At 39.7% G+C, this 14,800-nt stretch overlaps 1 protein-coding gene across 10 annotated transcripts in view; it reads right to left on the bottom strand.

Moving 5' to 3' along the window:
• Window positions 1-14,800, bottom strand: part of kcnt1b (potassium sodium-activated channel subfamily T member 1b) — a 490,876-nt gene that overhangs the window by 215,023 nt on the left and 261,053 nt on the right. For all 10 annotated transcript variants that reach the window (XM_073052840.1, XM_073052837.1, XM_073052836.1 and 7 more), the window contains one exon: window positions 12,551-12,650. In XM_073052840.1, coding sequence (XP_072908941.1) covers window positions 12,551-12,650 — 100 coding nt within the window. The remainder of the gene's footprint in view (window positions 1-12,550; window positions 12,651-14,800) is intronic.

Genomic DNA, 14,800 nt, shown 5'->3' with positions numbered 1-14,800 from the left:
GCTGGAAGAGGAGGCAGAGTGAAAGTGGGATGGGGGAAGGGAGAGGGAGGGAATTACCGGAAGTTGGAGAATTCGATGTTCATACCAAGGGGCTGGAGACTACAAAGACGATATATGAGGTGTTGCTCCTCCAACCTGAGTTTGGCCTCATCATGGCAGGAGAGGAGGCCATGTATGGACATATCCGAATGGAAATGTGAAACAGAGTTGAAATGGGTGGCAAACAGGAAATCCTGTCTGTTGTTGCGGACGGAGCGGAGGTGCTTGACGAAGCCATTCCCCCAACCTGCGTTGGGTCTCGCCGATATAGAGGAGGCCGCACCGGGAGCACCAGATGCAATAGGTTACCCCAACAGACTCACAAGTGAAGTGTTGCCCACTTTCACTCTGCCTCCTCTTCCAGCTGACTTTATCAAAACTGCTCATGAACTTGAATATTTTTATTAAATTTCCTCTTAAACTCTGTTCCACATACAGCTTTCCCGTTATCTGAAGGTAAAGCATTCCTATGAAACCGTTTCTAAGCCGAAATGTCATAACGCGAAGAAGCAATTACCATTAATTTATATGGGAAAAATTTTTGAGCATTCCCAGACCCAAAAAATAACCTATCAAATGAAACCAAATAACACATAAAATCTAAAATAACACTAACATATAATAAAAGCAGGAATGATATGATAAATATACAACCTATATAAAGTAGAAATACTGTGTGTGTGTGTGTACACACACACAAATATATAACATATAGATAGATAGATAGATACTTTATTCATCCCCATGGGGAAATTCAACTTTTTACAATTCAATTCAACAATTACAGCACGGAAACAGGCCGTCTCGGCCCTTCTAGTCCGTGCCGAAGGCTTACTCTCACCTAGTCCCATCGACCTGCACTCAGCCCATAACCCTCCATTCCTTTCCTGTCCATATACCTATCCAATTTTTTTTTTTAAATGACGAAATCGAACCTGCCTCTACCACTTCTACTGGAAGCTCATTCCACACAGCTACCACTCTCTGAGTAAAGAAGTTCCCCTTGTGTTACCCCTAAACTTTTGCCCCTTATGTGCAATGTAGTTTCATTTATCAAAGTTGGGAAGACAGCGAGCCAAAATGGATTTGAAGAAAAAAAATTGGTATGTATACAACTACGCATGTACACACAACTGCCCGCACAAGGCTTCACGGTCACTGTAGTTTTTCTCGGGGTAAACACACGTATAAAGTGGGTGCCTTTTTTACGTAAAAGCGAAGATCCTCTTTGGTTAGCGAAAACAGGTACTAATGTAGGTCTTTCATAACAGCGAGCTGTCGTAAAGTCAACGTTCAAAAAATGGGGGCCACCTGCATCTCTAATGAAATCTGCCCATCATATGCATAAGTGGGTAGTGTATTTGGAAAAGTCTACGAAACATAATTGTAAAGCTGGAGAAAACTAAACTAAATAAACTCAAGGAGTCTTTTAGCATCTGTGAACTCTTTATTGAAGACCAACTTTAGGCCCATGCAAGCTCTGTACTCTCAAACTCACTGACATCCTCCTCTTAGCGAGGTACCAGAATTTTACACAAATTTCTAGCCGTGGCCTAACAAGTTACTTTTACAAAGAGCATTTAGAACACAGAAGATTGAAAAGTGCAGAAAACAATGAGAATATTGAAGTATTCAAGAGAAGGTTAAAAAAAACATGAAATTCATGTGCTGGGGAAATGGGAGTTGATGAAGGTCAGAAAACATCATGTACAGAATTATTAGAGAATGCAAGGTGAGTACTTTCCTTAGAATGGAGGATAGAAAGCTAAAAAGCAGAGTAAAGGATCAATCAAATCTCAAGGCAACAATGCTCTTCAATATCTCTAGCAAAGAGATTATTCCAATTACAATATTTAAGTCATAATTGCAGAAGCATCAATGGTACAACATGAAAATTATGCAATTCTTTTCTGTTCTTTTGTAATTGTAACTGTAATTATGAACCAGTCCCACTGATTGGAATAGATCCACTAGAGGTGATGGCATATTGGTGCACAAGTAGAAAGGTGTAGCCTTTGGAGAACGTTGAATTGACTCTAGATCCCTCAATTTTAACTGAAATATGGGAAAGGAAACTTTCTGATTGCCACCTACCATCTTCCCTCAACCGATGAATCACTGTCACCTCACATTGAACAACATAGCAGAAAGGTTAGAAGTAGCAAAGACACAATGCATGGTCATCATCCATCAACAAGGGTGCTTGCAACATGTACAACAAGCTGGAGGAACTCAGCAGGTTCTTGGTAGCACCAGCACTGACTGAGCTGGCCGATTGCTGAATGGCCACGTCACAGTACTTGCGGGTTCATGTGGAGAAGACCCCCCACCATCATATTATGCAGCACTGCTATTGTATTAAAATGGGACAGACTCAGAGCTATTAGCTTAAAACAGGGCATTCTTAAAGCACTGCGGATAATCAGCAGAAAGACAGAAATGCATACTACCACCCTCATGGCCCACCATATCCCTCACTCTACTGTTACTATCAAGTCAGGGATTATCTTTAGTCAATAAGGTAAACAATAGGGCATGATGGAAGCAACAATAATATATAGAAAAAATGATGAAGTTCCAGCCTAGGGAAACTGCAATACAGACGAGACAGTATTTGTGTTGAACAGTTAAACAGGGGTCCCAACCTGGGGTCCATGGACCTCTTACTTAATGGTATTGCTCCATGGTATTAAAAAAATTTGGAAACCCCTGAGTTAAAACAACATGTAGTAGAAACGATCTATGCCGGTGCACTGCAAGACCAAGCTAACATTCAAGCATGGGTTGATATAAATTGACAAGTAACATTTGGATCACAAAATTCCCAGGTAATGACCATTTCCAAATGAAATCTACCTTCTTACTCATGAGTACCACTGCTAAATTCCTCACCTACAGCCATTTGAAGGGGTTACAACTGATTTCAACCAGATCAGCCGCATTAATATGACGACTACAATATCTTGTAGGTCGGAGACTGCAGTATCTTGCAGAATGACTCAACTCCTAATATTCTGAAAACTTTCCACCACCTCCAACATACATGAAAGAAACACGAAGATTGAATATTCTCCACTTGTCTGGAGCTCAAATCCTTTCAGGATGTAACATTCCCCTCACAAGGCAAACAAGTCAATCAACCTAAACAACCAATGCCTTCACCACCAGCAGAGAACAGCTGCAGTTACTACACACAAATTGCACTACAATTACAAAGCTCAATTACTCCATCAGGCCAGCCAAGACCTGTCACTCCTACCACCAAGAAGGTAGCAGGCACATGGGAAATCCAGCACTTTGCAGGTTAGTGTGCAAGTCACAAGCTACCTCACAACCCAGTCCAAACCCTGTTCTCATTGCCACTGTCAAGGAGGTGATACAGGAGCCTTAGCACACACACAACTCAATGGTTCAGGAACAGCTTCTTCCCCTCTGCCATAAGATTTCTGAATGGACAATGAATCTATGAACACTACCTTAGTATTTTTCCCTCTCTTTTTGCATTACTTAATTAAATTTTCTTTTTTATAGATTTATAGATTTTTTATAGATTTTATTATGTATTGCATTGTACTACAGCCACAAAAAAAATCTATGACATTTCCCTGTAATATTAACCCCGATTCTGATTCCAGATCTTATTTGAAAACATATTGCCAGTCCTTCATTACTGATGGGTCCAATATTTGAAAATTGCTCTTCAGCAGCACTGTGAGAGGACCATCAACATAATGACCACTGTGATTCTATAAGGCAGCTTGCCACCATCTTTTCATGGCCAATGAGGGATAACAGCCTCATTAATGATGCCCAAATGCTGAAAAATAAACAAGAAAAATACCTACATTTCAAGCAAATCAGTGGTTATAAATTGCCTTGCAACATAAGCACCTGATAATCTAGATGGGTAAAGGCTCCATTTTTAAAAAATCACCTATGACCTCCAGATTATATGGAACTGCCATTTTAGCATTAAAGCATTTCTGAAAAGTAAAATTATATATACTTTTATGTTTGTTTTTTTTCTCGTGAACACTGGTTATATGATGCTGTGTGCCTGTGATGCTGCTGCAGGTAAGCTTTTCATTGTATTTGTACATATAACAGTAAACTTGACTTTGACCTGAGATATCAAAGAAAACTACAGCACAGAAACATGCCATTTGGCCCATCTAATCCTTGCCACACTATTTAAACTGCTGAGTCCTATCGACCTGCACCTGGACCATAACCCTCCATAACCCTCCCATACATATACCTGTTCAAACTGTAACTGTACCTGTCCATACATGTACCTGTCCAAACTTCTCTTACATGTTGAAATCAAAATTGCATCCACCACTTGCACTGGCAGCTCGTTACGTTTGTCAAACCTCTCATAAAACCCTCTAATCCAGACAGCATTCTGGTAAGCCTCTTCTGCACCCTCTCCAAAGCCTTGATGTCCTTTCTATAATGGGATGAAAATTTCTGGGGTGAAATGACCCACAAAAAAGGCTTGAATACTCCAGAAGTCTTTCTCTGCCTGATGATTTTGCATTTGCATTTAGACTATTCACTTCTTGTTGCAGACAAGTATTTGTTGGAGTGTATACATACTCCGTGGATGATAAAAATTAACTTTTAATAATCAAGACTGGATGTGTTTTTTGCTTTATAGACAATATTAAATAAACATGCATCACAATTATATTTGTGATTTACTACTTAACTTTGACCGTTGAGCCCTTTTCATTTTCTCATGTAGTGGCACAGATTGAACAGTAACCTGGATTCAACAGTCTTTTGTTCTTAAAAAAGTCAGAACATATGTACTTAGCCTTAAAAGTTACTACGCACATCCTCCACAATCATTCCACTGGGATCTCTTCCTCTATGCCTTCAGGGAAGCATTAACCCATTTTAAAATTATTTATTTGATGTCACCATGGAGACAGCAGGGTGAAAAAAATTCATGACAGGTATCGTAAAAGGGCAATTCCTCTTTTGGTCATTCCTGAAGGTGAATGGCCTGTAGAGGGAGTACAGGACAGGAAACTGTGGCTATATGGTTATTAGTTTTCCAGTATTCATTTTGAGCACAACAAAAAGCAACTTTTAAGTACTGGCATTCACACATCCAGTAGCATCACTTTTAGAGAATCACAGGACAAATGCAGATAGACATCAATGCCTTTTGATGCTAGAAGCTATCCTCCTGATCCTCATCTGCATAGAATGCAATAATTGCAAGTTCCTTTTGCAAAGTCTTGACCCAAAACATCATCTCCAACCTTCTGCCCCCATAGATACGGACTGACCTGAAGTTCTTCCAGTGTTCTGTTGTTCCAGTTCCTAGCATCTGTGATCTCTTTTGTTTCCAAACTGTTTTACTTTGCTGTAATTCCCTAATTACCCTTTTAAAGAACTCTAGTGCAGCCCCTGAGAAATTGTTAGAGGTGGTGAAGGATGCATGGCAAGACTTTGATCCACCTCATGACCATTTAGTAACTTATTTTAGACTACATTTTAATCGTTGGTTTGCTCTGCTGCTGATAGGATCCCAGTCTGCAGATTCAGGGATCCAGAGGTACACATTAGAATATTACTAGCTACTGCAACCAATGTTCCCTCTAAGGTGCACATGCACACATCATCCTTTGCTACTAGCACACAAAGGAACTTAAACTGTGCACAAAGGGACCTCGTTAGCATGTTAAGTATATTTTCACGATTGTACACAATCACATTTCCTTTTCTGGTTTCTGATGTGGGTGGTGTTGACAACATGACGTTTGCAATGATCAGTTTGCAGATTTTTAGAACTGGCTTATTTATACTGTTTTTATGGAAGAAGTTATTGAATCAATAATTCAGTGTGTGCATGTTGTTGCACTGGGCAAAAAATTGTACAGCACAAGATTTTTGCGCACACTGGTCATTACAAATATTGCCCTAAGTTTGAAGTCAGAGCACTTCAGTTTTGGTCTGAAAGATGTAAATCTGAAACTAATCTTTCAGAGTTTTAACCAAAATGTGAGCTGCAGCCCCATCCAGTTTTGAAGAAAATTACTTGCATAAAGTTTTGCATTTCTTTGCAAGTAATTTTGCAAACGCCTGCAGAGAAACATCTTTGAAAGTTTGAAGTACAGTAAACTCTCATTTATCCATTTAGAAATCTTATGTAATCAGCAAAATTTCTAAGCTTACCAATAAGCTCAAATAGTGACTTTTATATCAATGTTATACCAAATAAATCTGAAAAAAATTAGTTTATTTATATTAATATTTTGAAGTTGTGCAATTGGAGCCTGCTTAGCTGCAGCATCCTCTTTGAATATTTGGCACTTCATGTGATAGTAATTACACTCTTTCAATTTATTTGCACTATACTTTAGATTAATACTGCTCAGCCTTAAAATACAGAATTGCAGTGTAAGGCATTATTATAAGTGCAAAGCTAGTTCAAATATTTATTTACATATTTATACTTGGAATATTAGTTATTGATCTATTGTCAATTTTTGCAGCAATCCTCAGTCAACTAGCAAGCCACCAACCCTCCAACGATTCCACATGAGTGCTAAATAGTTGAAACTAGACAGTACTCAATAAAAACATAAAGTGCCAGAACAGTGGATGCAACTGTACATTTGAGAAAACAGGATCAAAGGACACTTTCAACTACTTTATAAAGCTTACTTCATCTTGAGTCCGTCCAGCCATGTACATAAATGACCTTCCCTCACCCCCCCCAAGCCATTCTCCCAGGAGAGGGAAAAATAAAACTGAAGCTAAATCAGAAACTTTTATATTAATGAGCATCTGCTCTCATTTCAATTATGACCTTTCAATCAGATTTCAAAAGATCTGAAATGAAAAGTTACTCTATTTCTTCTCCACCAGGCATACGACTCACATTCAGCGATCTTTCACTCAAGCAGCAATCAATGTTGTCAATATTATTCCATGTGCACGTTACTTTGAAATAAACATTGTACAAGGAAAAACTGTTTTGTTTCAAGTCGTAATTTTTCATTGTGCATGCAAGTCCCTATATAGACCTTGAGCAGACTGGTAGGCACTTCGGTGTTCATTATTTGTTCGTTTGTTATGTGCTGTTTTGCATGATGTAGACAATCGTGATCTTTCGATGACAATGATTGTTCTTGGCAAATTTTTGTACAGAAATGTTTACCATCTGGAGAGAGTCTTTATAAGATGGTTCACTCCAGCCATTATCAATACTCTTCAGAGTACTGCCTGGTGTCAGTGGTTGCATAACCAGGAAGTGATTTGCACCAGCTTCTCATACCACCATCCAACACCTGTTCCCATAGCTTCTCGTAACCATGATCGGGGGGCGGGGGGGGGGGGAGGCAAAGCAGGTACTACACCTTGCCCGAGGGTAACTTGCAGATGATTGGAAGGAAGGAGCGCCTCACAAATCCTTTGGTAGAGACATACCTTCACTCCGCCACCCTGTTCATTATCGGAAACTTAATTATTGATGATCAACTCCATAGTCAACCAAGGCCTATTAAACTGTTCCAATTGACATAAATGTCTAGAAAATGGATTTCTCCCACGATATGGTGCACAAAATGGACACAGTGACTTAACATCAAATCATATGTTTGCAAAAAAAAGTAAAACAGCAAAGTGGTAGGATCCTACTTTTAAGACGCATCAAAACCCAATCTCACAATTAAGTAGGCAGCTACCACATTATTTATGCATTGACTTAAAAGCAAATTGATGCTTTTACACAGGATTTTTCATGGCAGGAAATGGGGAGGTAGATCTCCAGCTGTAAGCCTGATGTTTGCTCCAAGTCACATGGATGGTAGCAGTATTTGGAATTCTTGTAATTAGTCTATTTAGCAACTCATCTAAAGATGTGTGACCTGAAGCCCTCGGCAAAAGTGCACTTTGGCCTGTGCTCAGAACTGCTAACAATGAGGCTTTTTATACTAGGAACATTAATAAAATGTGATATCGCTGAAAATATAACATTATGTATGAATAATCCCTTCAAAATGAGATGTATTCTTTATTTTTACTGGGAGTTAAGTATGAAGGTCATCAGTCAGAATCTTTTAACCTGATTTCTACAAACAATTATTGCACTATGCTTGTTAATAAAATCATTGTCTGGAAAATCTGATGGGGTGATGACACCTGTGTTGGAATAAATCAAAACTGTTGCGTAATGAACAGGATTTGATAAGCGATCTTGAAGTAAAGGAGTCATTAGGAGGTAGTGACCATAATATGATAAGTTTTTATCTGCAATTTGAGAAGGATAAGGGCAGATCGGAGGTGTCAGTGTTGCAGTTGAACAAAGGAGACTATGGAGCCATGAGGGAGGAGCTGGCCAAAGTTAACTGGAAGGATATCCTAGCAGAAAAGACAATGGAACAGCAATGGCAGGTATTCTTGGGAATAATGCACAAGGTGCAAAATCAGTTCATCCCCCGGAGAAGGAAGGATTCAAAGGGGGGAAAGGGGCCACAGTGGTTGACAAAGGAAGTCAGAGATTGCATAGCATTAAAAAAAAGGAAGTATGACAGAGCTAAGGTGAGTGGGAGGACAGATGATTGGGAATTTTTTAAGGAACAACAGAACTTAACTAAAAAGGCAATACGGGGAGAAAAAATGAGGTACGAACACAAGCTAGCCAGGAATATAAACGAGGATAGCAAAAGCTTTTTTAGGTATGTGAAGAGAAAGAAGATAGTTAAGAACAATGTTGGGCCCTTGAAGAATGAATTGGGTGAAATTGTTATGGGAAATAGAGAAATGGCAGAAGAATTTAATAAGTACTTTAGATCTGTCTTCACTAGGGAAGACACAAGCAATCTCCCAGATGTACGGATGGGCCAAGGACATAGGGTAACAGAGGAAATGAAACAGATTGACATTAGGAAGGAAACGGTGATGAGTAGACTGATGGGACTGAAGGCTGACAAATCCCCAGGTCCAGATGGTCTGCATCCTAGGGTACTAAAGGAGGTGGCCCTGGAAATTGCGGATGCATTGGTAATCATTTTCCAATGTTCCTTAGATTCAGGATCAGTTCCTGAGGATTGGAGAATGGCTAATGTTATCCCACTTTTTAAGAAAGGAGGGAGGGAGAAAACAGAGAACTATTGTCCTGTCAGCCTAACATCAGTAGTGGGGAAGATGCTAGAGTCCATTATTAAAGATGAAATAGTGGCATATCTAGATAGCAGTGATAGGATTGGGCCAAGCCAACATGGATTTACCAAGGGCAAATCATGCTTGACTAATCTATTGGAGTTTTTCAAGGATGTAACCAGGAAGTTAGACTAGGGAGATCCAGTGGATGTAGTGTACCTTGATTTTCAGAAGGCATTTGATAAGGTCCCACATAGGAGATTGGTGGGTAAACTCAGAGCTCATGGCATTGGGGGGAAGATATTGACATGGATAGAAAACTGGTTGGCAGATAGAAAGTGTTATGCCGTTGGCCCCCTCCTTTGTGAAAATCGCAAGAACTCTAGTTAAGGGGGGTCAACTGACCCAAGAGAGAGAGACGTGCGAAAGACCACGTTCTCCCAAGAAGCAGAATAAAAGTGACTTTGACTATTGTCTCATGGAGACCACCTGAAAAGCCCTCGGGCAAAGTGGGCTGGTTGAGAGAGAGATCGCATTACCTGCAACTTGATTGACACCTGCGATCCCGTGAAGAAGTATAAAGGCGGGTCTGAGGGGAGGACCCTCAGATGCACCAAGGAAACACACGAAGGAGAAACGCTAGAAATCCTGCGACAGCGTTTTAATAGCTACAGCCGGTGGTGGGGTTCGTGTGCGTCCTTCCCTTGCCTGGGATTGGCGACTTCACCACGGAAGACGGCCTAGCTACAGGGGAAGCCACAGATGAGAGTCCATTCCCCCAACGAGACTTCCGACTACCTCCTACAGGTTGGAAAACCTGTCGGGTAAATGCTTCATGTTCTCTGTCTTTCTAACTAAAAGTGCACCAACGCGATACTTCCTCCGGCAACTAAGTGAAACTGCCGTGATCTAAAAGACTTTTAGATATCCAGTGAACGATATAAAATCTACATTACCCCTAGACGACGATCGAGCTTGTGTTTTGAATGATTATTATTACACCGGTGTTTTAGATTGAGTTTTGATGATCTGAATGTTTTGTATTAACCATACGTTTGTGCCCTTGTTGAATAAAACGGTTGAAAATAGTAGCATCCGACTCAGCTGATCCATCTATCTTTGCTGGTAAGTTACCTGGTTACGGGGTTTTCGTAACAAAAGCAAAGGGTAATGGTGAATGGGTGTTTCTCGGAATGGCAGGTGGTGACTAGTGGGGTGCCACAGGGCTCGGTATTGGGACCACAGCTGTTTACGATTTACATCACCGATTTAGATGAAGGCATTGAGAATAACATCAGCAAGTTTGCTGATGATACTAAGCTGGGTGGCAGTGTGACATGTGATGAGGATGTTAGGAGAATTCAGGGTGACTTGGATAGGCTGAGTGAGTGGGCAGATACTTGGCAGATGACGTTTAATGTGAATAAGTGTGAGGTTATCCACTTTGGGAGTAAGAACAGGAAGGCAGATTATTATCTGAATGGTGTAGAGTTAGGTAAGGGAGAAATACAAAGAGATCTAGGAGTCCTTGTTCATCAGTCACTGAAGGTGAATGAGCAAGTGCAGCAGGCAGTGAAGAAGGCTAATGGAATGTTGGCCTTTATTACAAAGGGAATTGAGTACAAGAGCAAGGAAATCCTTTTGCATTTGTACAGGGCCCTGGTGAGACCACACCTGGAGTATTGTGTACAGTTTTGGTCTCCAGGGTTAAGGAAGGACATCCTGGCTGTACAGGAAGTGCAGCGTAGATTCACAAGGTTAATTCCTGGGATGTCCGGACTGTCTTACGCAGAGTGGTTAGAGAGACTGGGCTTGTACACGCTGGAATTAAGGAGATTGAGAGGGGATCTGATTGCAACATATAAGATTATTAAGGGATTGGACAAGATAGAGGCAGGAAATATGTTCCAGATGCTGGGAGACTCCAGTACCAGAGGGCATGGTTTGAGAATAAGGGGTAGGTCATTTAGGACAGAGTTAAGGAAAAACTTCTTCTCCCAGAAAGTTGTGGGGGTCTGGAATGCACTGCCTCGGAAGGCAGTGGAGGCCAATTCTCTGGATGCTTTCAAGAAGGAGCTAGATAGGTATCTTATGGATAGGGGAATCAAGGGATATGGGGACAAGGCAGGAAACGGGTATTGATAGTAGATGATCAGCCATCATCTCAGAATGGCGGTGCAGGCTCGAAGGGCCGAATGGTCTACTTCTGCACCTATTGTCTATTGTCTATAAAACTGCTGACCCAATTTCTAATGGACATGGCTAACAGAAAACAAGCATCAACACTTTATAAGGTATCAAAGGATTTACGCTACTTCCAAAGAAAACATGACCAACAAGTCCAATTTATACCCACAATGTTAAAAAGAGTTGCGGCAAATTCAGAATTTCATCTAACAAAATGCTGAAGATTACCAACCATGCAAGCACGTAGGAGGTAGAAAATGACACATTCAACTTACACTGATTTTCTATTGATCTGTACATTAGGAATCATTTAAATGTACAGACTTCTGGAAAGAGAGCCATTTGGGTAAGGAAGTGTAGCTACAATTTAGTCCTTTTTTTGGAAATTATACATTCCATACTGCTGTGATTTTATTTTATCATTAATGAAATTGGAAGCTGAGAAGGAAAGTGCGAAGAACAATGCCATTGTCCTTGGGTGGTAGGTGTGAAATCTTAAACATGTACTTCCAATTATAAATACAGACAATGGAAATAATGACAGTAGTAAGCTGATGTTTCAAAGAAAGGGATATAAATGCACTGTTTGTACTTCAGACTTACTTACATTTTCAATTTAGTGAGTTGAAGTGAAGCAAGGAAAGTGGAGGCTCATCTGGGGGTTAGGTATGGGGTCACTGACTGAATGGCCTTTTCATGTGCTGTAATTTCTAGGTTATTTTATGTAACATAGTTTTAATTGTTATATTTATCTAATATCATTGTTTTTAATTTAGCGATCACTTAATTCAGGGGTTCCCAATCTGGGGTCTGAAGACCCCTCAGTTAATGGTAGGCATAAAAATGGTTGGGATTCCTAACATAATTGATGCACAATGGAAATTCACTAGCTCTGGATTACAAAGCAGAGTTGCACCACATAGAGCCTAAAGGATATTCCGAGGGAACACACACATTATTCAGCACATTACAACTATGACCTAAGCATGAATACCAAAAATATTTGATAGCCTGTTTCTTTCATTAGTGTCACACTATTAACTTTGATTGAACATCTTAATGTGATCACCAACAAAGATGGAGGTGCACCAAGGAAAGTAAAGTCCCTAGTGCTATGAATCACTGTCAGTATTATACAAGACATTTAACTAAGGATATGCATGAACTGTGATCTTAGCTGCTTTAATAGGAACTAATATCTTACCATCCAATTCCTTCTTCAGGGTGATCCAGCAAAACTCGTACAATGTACAAAACACATGTAAGCACCTTCAAGGAGAAGTTAAAGAGGCGTATTCTTAAACCTGCAGAGAAAGAGAAAGCACCCTTTACTTTGGACTCTTTTTCAATTTCTGACCTAATTTAATATAAGTTGAGAAATTTATACATGCAGCTTTTTTTTAAATGAACTCTGATTAAAATGTGATTTCCAGGTCAAATTGAATCAAACTGGGAACTTGTTCAAGCTCTTCCACTTGTGATTCACATCAGCTCCAAAGCATTTCTGAGGAAATGAGATCACACTTTGTTGAAGTTTTCAGTTGGATAATCTTAGAACAAACAGCACTAAATAAATGGAGTAGATTCCAGCGTTTGGCTGAAAATTATGAAAGGCAGGTTAATCCCCCTCCTTACCCATCACTCATTTAGGGAACCCCCACTGCACTAAACCCATTCCCACCCATCAGTATCATCTAAGAACTTCAAAACTAATCACACCTACAACCCTGAACCCAACCAACTCCCTGATTAACCCATTAATTCCTGATCATCCCAGATTTCCCCAATCATACTGTCACTCTTCAATTGCCCCAATTTCCCTTACAGCTGCCAAACTAGATAGATAGATATGTTATTCATCCCCATGGGGAAATTCAACATTTTTTCCAATGTCCCATACACTTATTGTAGCAAAACTAATTACATACAATACTTAACTCAGTAAAAATATGATATGCATCTAAAATCACCCTCTCAAAAATCATTAATACCCTGTTCGCTCCCTGCTCTTCAGCTCTCCAAACTTACTGCTCATGCATCAAGCCACTTTGACCACAGGCTCAACTCTAAACTAAGCCCAAGCCCAAATGAACCTCTAAGCCCTGAGCATTGGAGATCTCTTCCCCATTAACCCTGAATTTTGGCCTCAGTCCTGGATTAATGTGATACAACCTCTAATGGGGCAAGAATGAAGAGAAGTGCTTAAGGCCCATTGGGTATTGATCAATACTTAGACTTTATACACTGCTAAAATTTGTGGACCAGCAATCAAAAAGCAATGACCCTTTAGTAGATCTCCACTGAATTTCTAAACCAGTGCATCAAACTGGTTCTGAACCATGATGTTTTTGAGGTACTGAGAAAATGATATGTTGTCAATGGAGTTAAATCTGAACAGGAGGAATGCAACAGACTATTTTTTTCTTTGATGCAGACACAGGTTCCTTTCTTAAAGAACAATTTATGGTTCTGTAAGATATTTATTGAAACTCACTCAAAAGAATCATGAATTTGTGAAATTGGGTATTACTGATGACGAATAAAAATTTTGCACAGAGTCATATACAAGAGATATACTGAATGAGAAGTATGTCATCGTCCTCCTGAAAAGTTGTATAAATCTCAGAGAAGTACAAATATCAGTTACAATCAGAAAGGACATTACATTACCCGAGAGGTTTTATTGCTTTAGGTAATTCAAACTGCAGATATATCTAACCATGACAATATTGAAAAGAATGGCCAAGGCACAGTTCTACTTTGAAATTGAGAAAACCTCACATTATCTTGTGTCAAATAGGTCAGATTCAGAATCGATCCAGCAGTTCAAATCTGGTAACCTCATGGCACAGATATCATCAGCCAGCAATTTAATCCACCACATTAAGTAACCTCATGACAAAGTATATCACTCTAACATCCACATCAAATCAGGAAATCAATTTTTATTTGATTAGAGGAGCACAAGTACAGAGCCAGACCTTGGTGTCATGTTTAATTCCGAATAAGACATCTAAAATACATCTCTTCCCAATATCTTTCACTTTTGTTTGAGTGAACATATCATGCCATCTGCTTTACAGGTATATATAAAACACTTAAAACCTGTAAGAGAGCTTTCATTTTTATGCTTGATTGCAGCAAAATGTTCCATACCACTCCACAGGAAAAACTGTGAAATTAAGTCTGAAACCAAGACGGAAAGCAAATTGGAAACCAGACAACTGGCGAGATGATAGGTTTTAAAGGAGTATCTTAAAAAAAAAGAGAAAGGTAGGGGACCTCGAGATTTGAGGAGAAGCTTCCAACACTTGCACCCAGCCAAATGAAGTTATGGCCACCAGAAGGAAATGATTAAAACTGAGAACACACTGAAGGCCGAGAGTAGAGGAAACTAAATCTTGAAGCCTGCTTGGAATTTTCAAAGATTAGTGGAGTTAGAAATATTTGAAAA

This window comes from Hemitrygon akajei, chromosome 7 (genome assembly GCF_048418815.1).
Source record: "Hemitrygon akajei chromosome 7, sHemAka1.3, whole genome shotgun sequence".
Taxonomy (NCBI): Eukaryota; Metazoa; Chordata; class Chondrichthyes; order Myliobatiformes; family Dasyatidae; genus Hemitrygon; species Hemitrygon akajei.
This window is presented reverse-complemented; position numbering and strand designations above follow the sequence as displayed.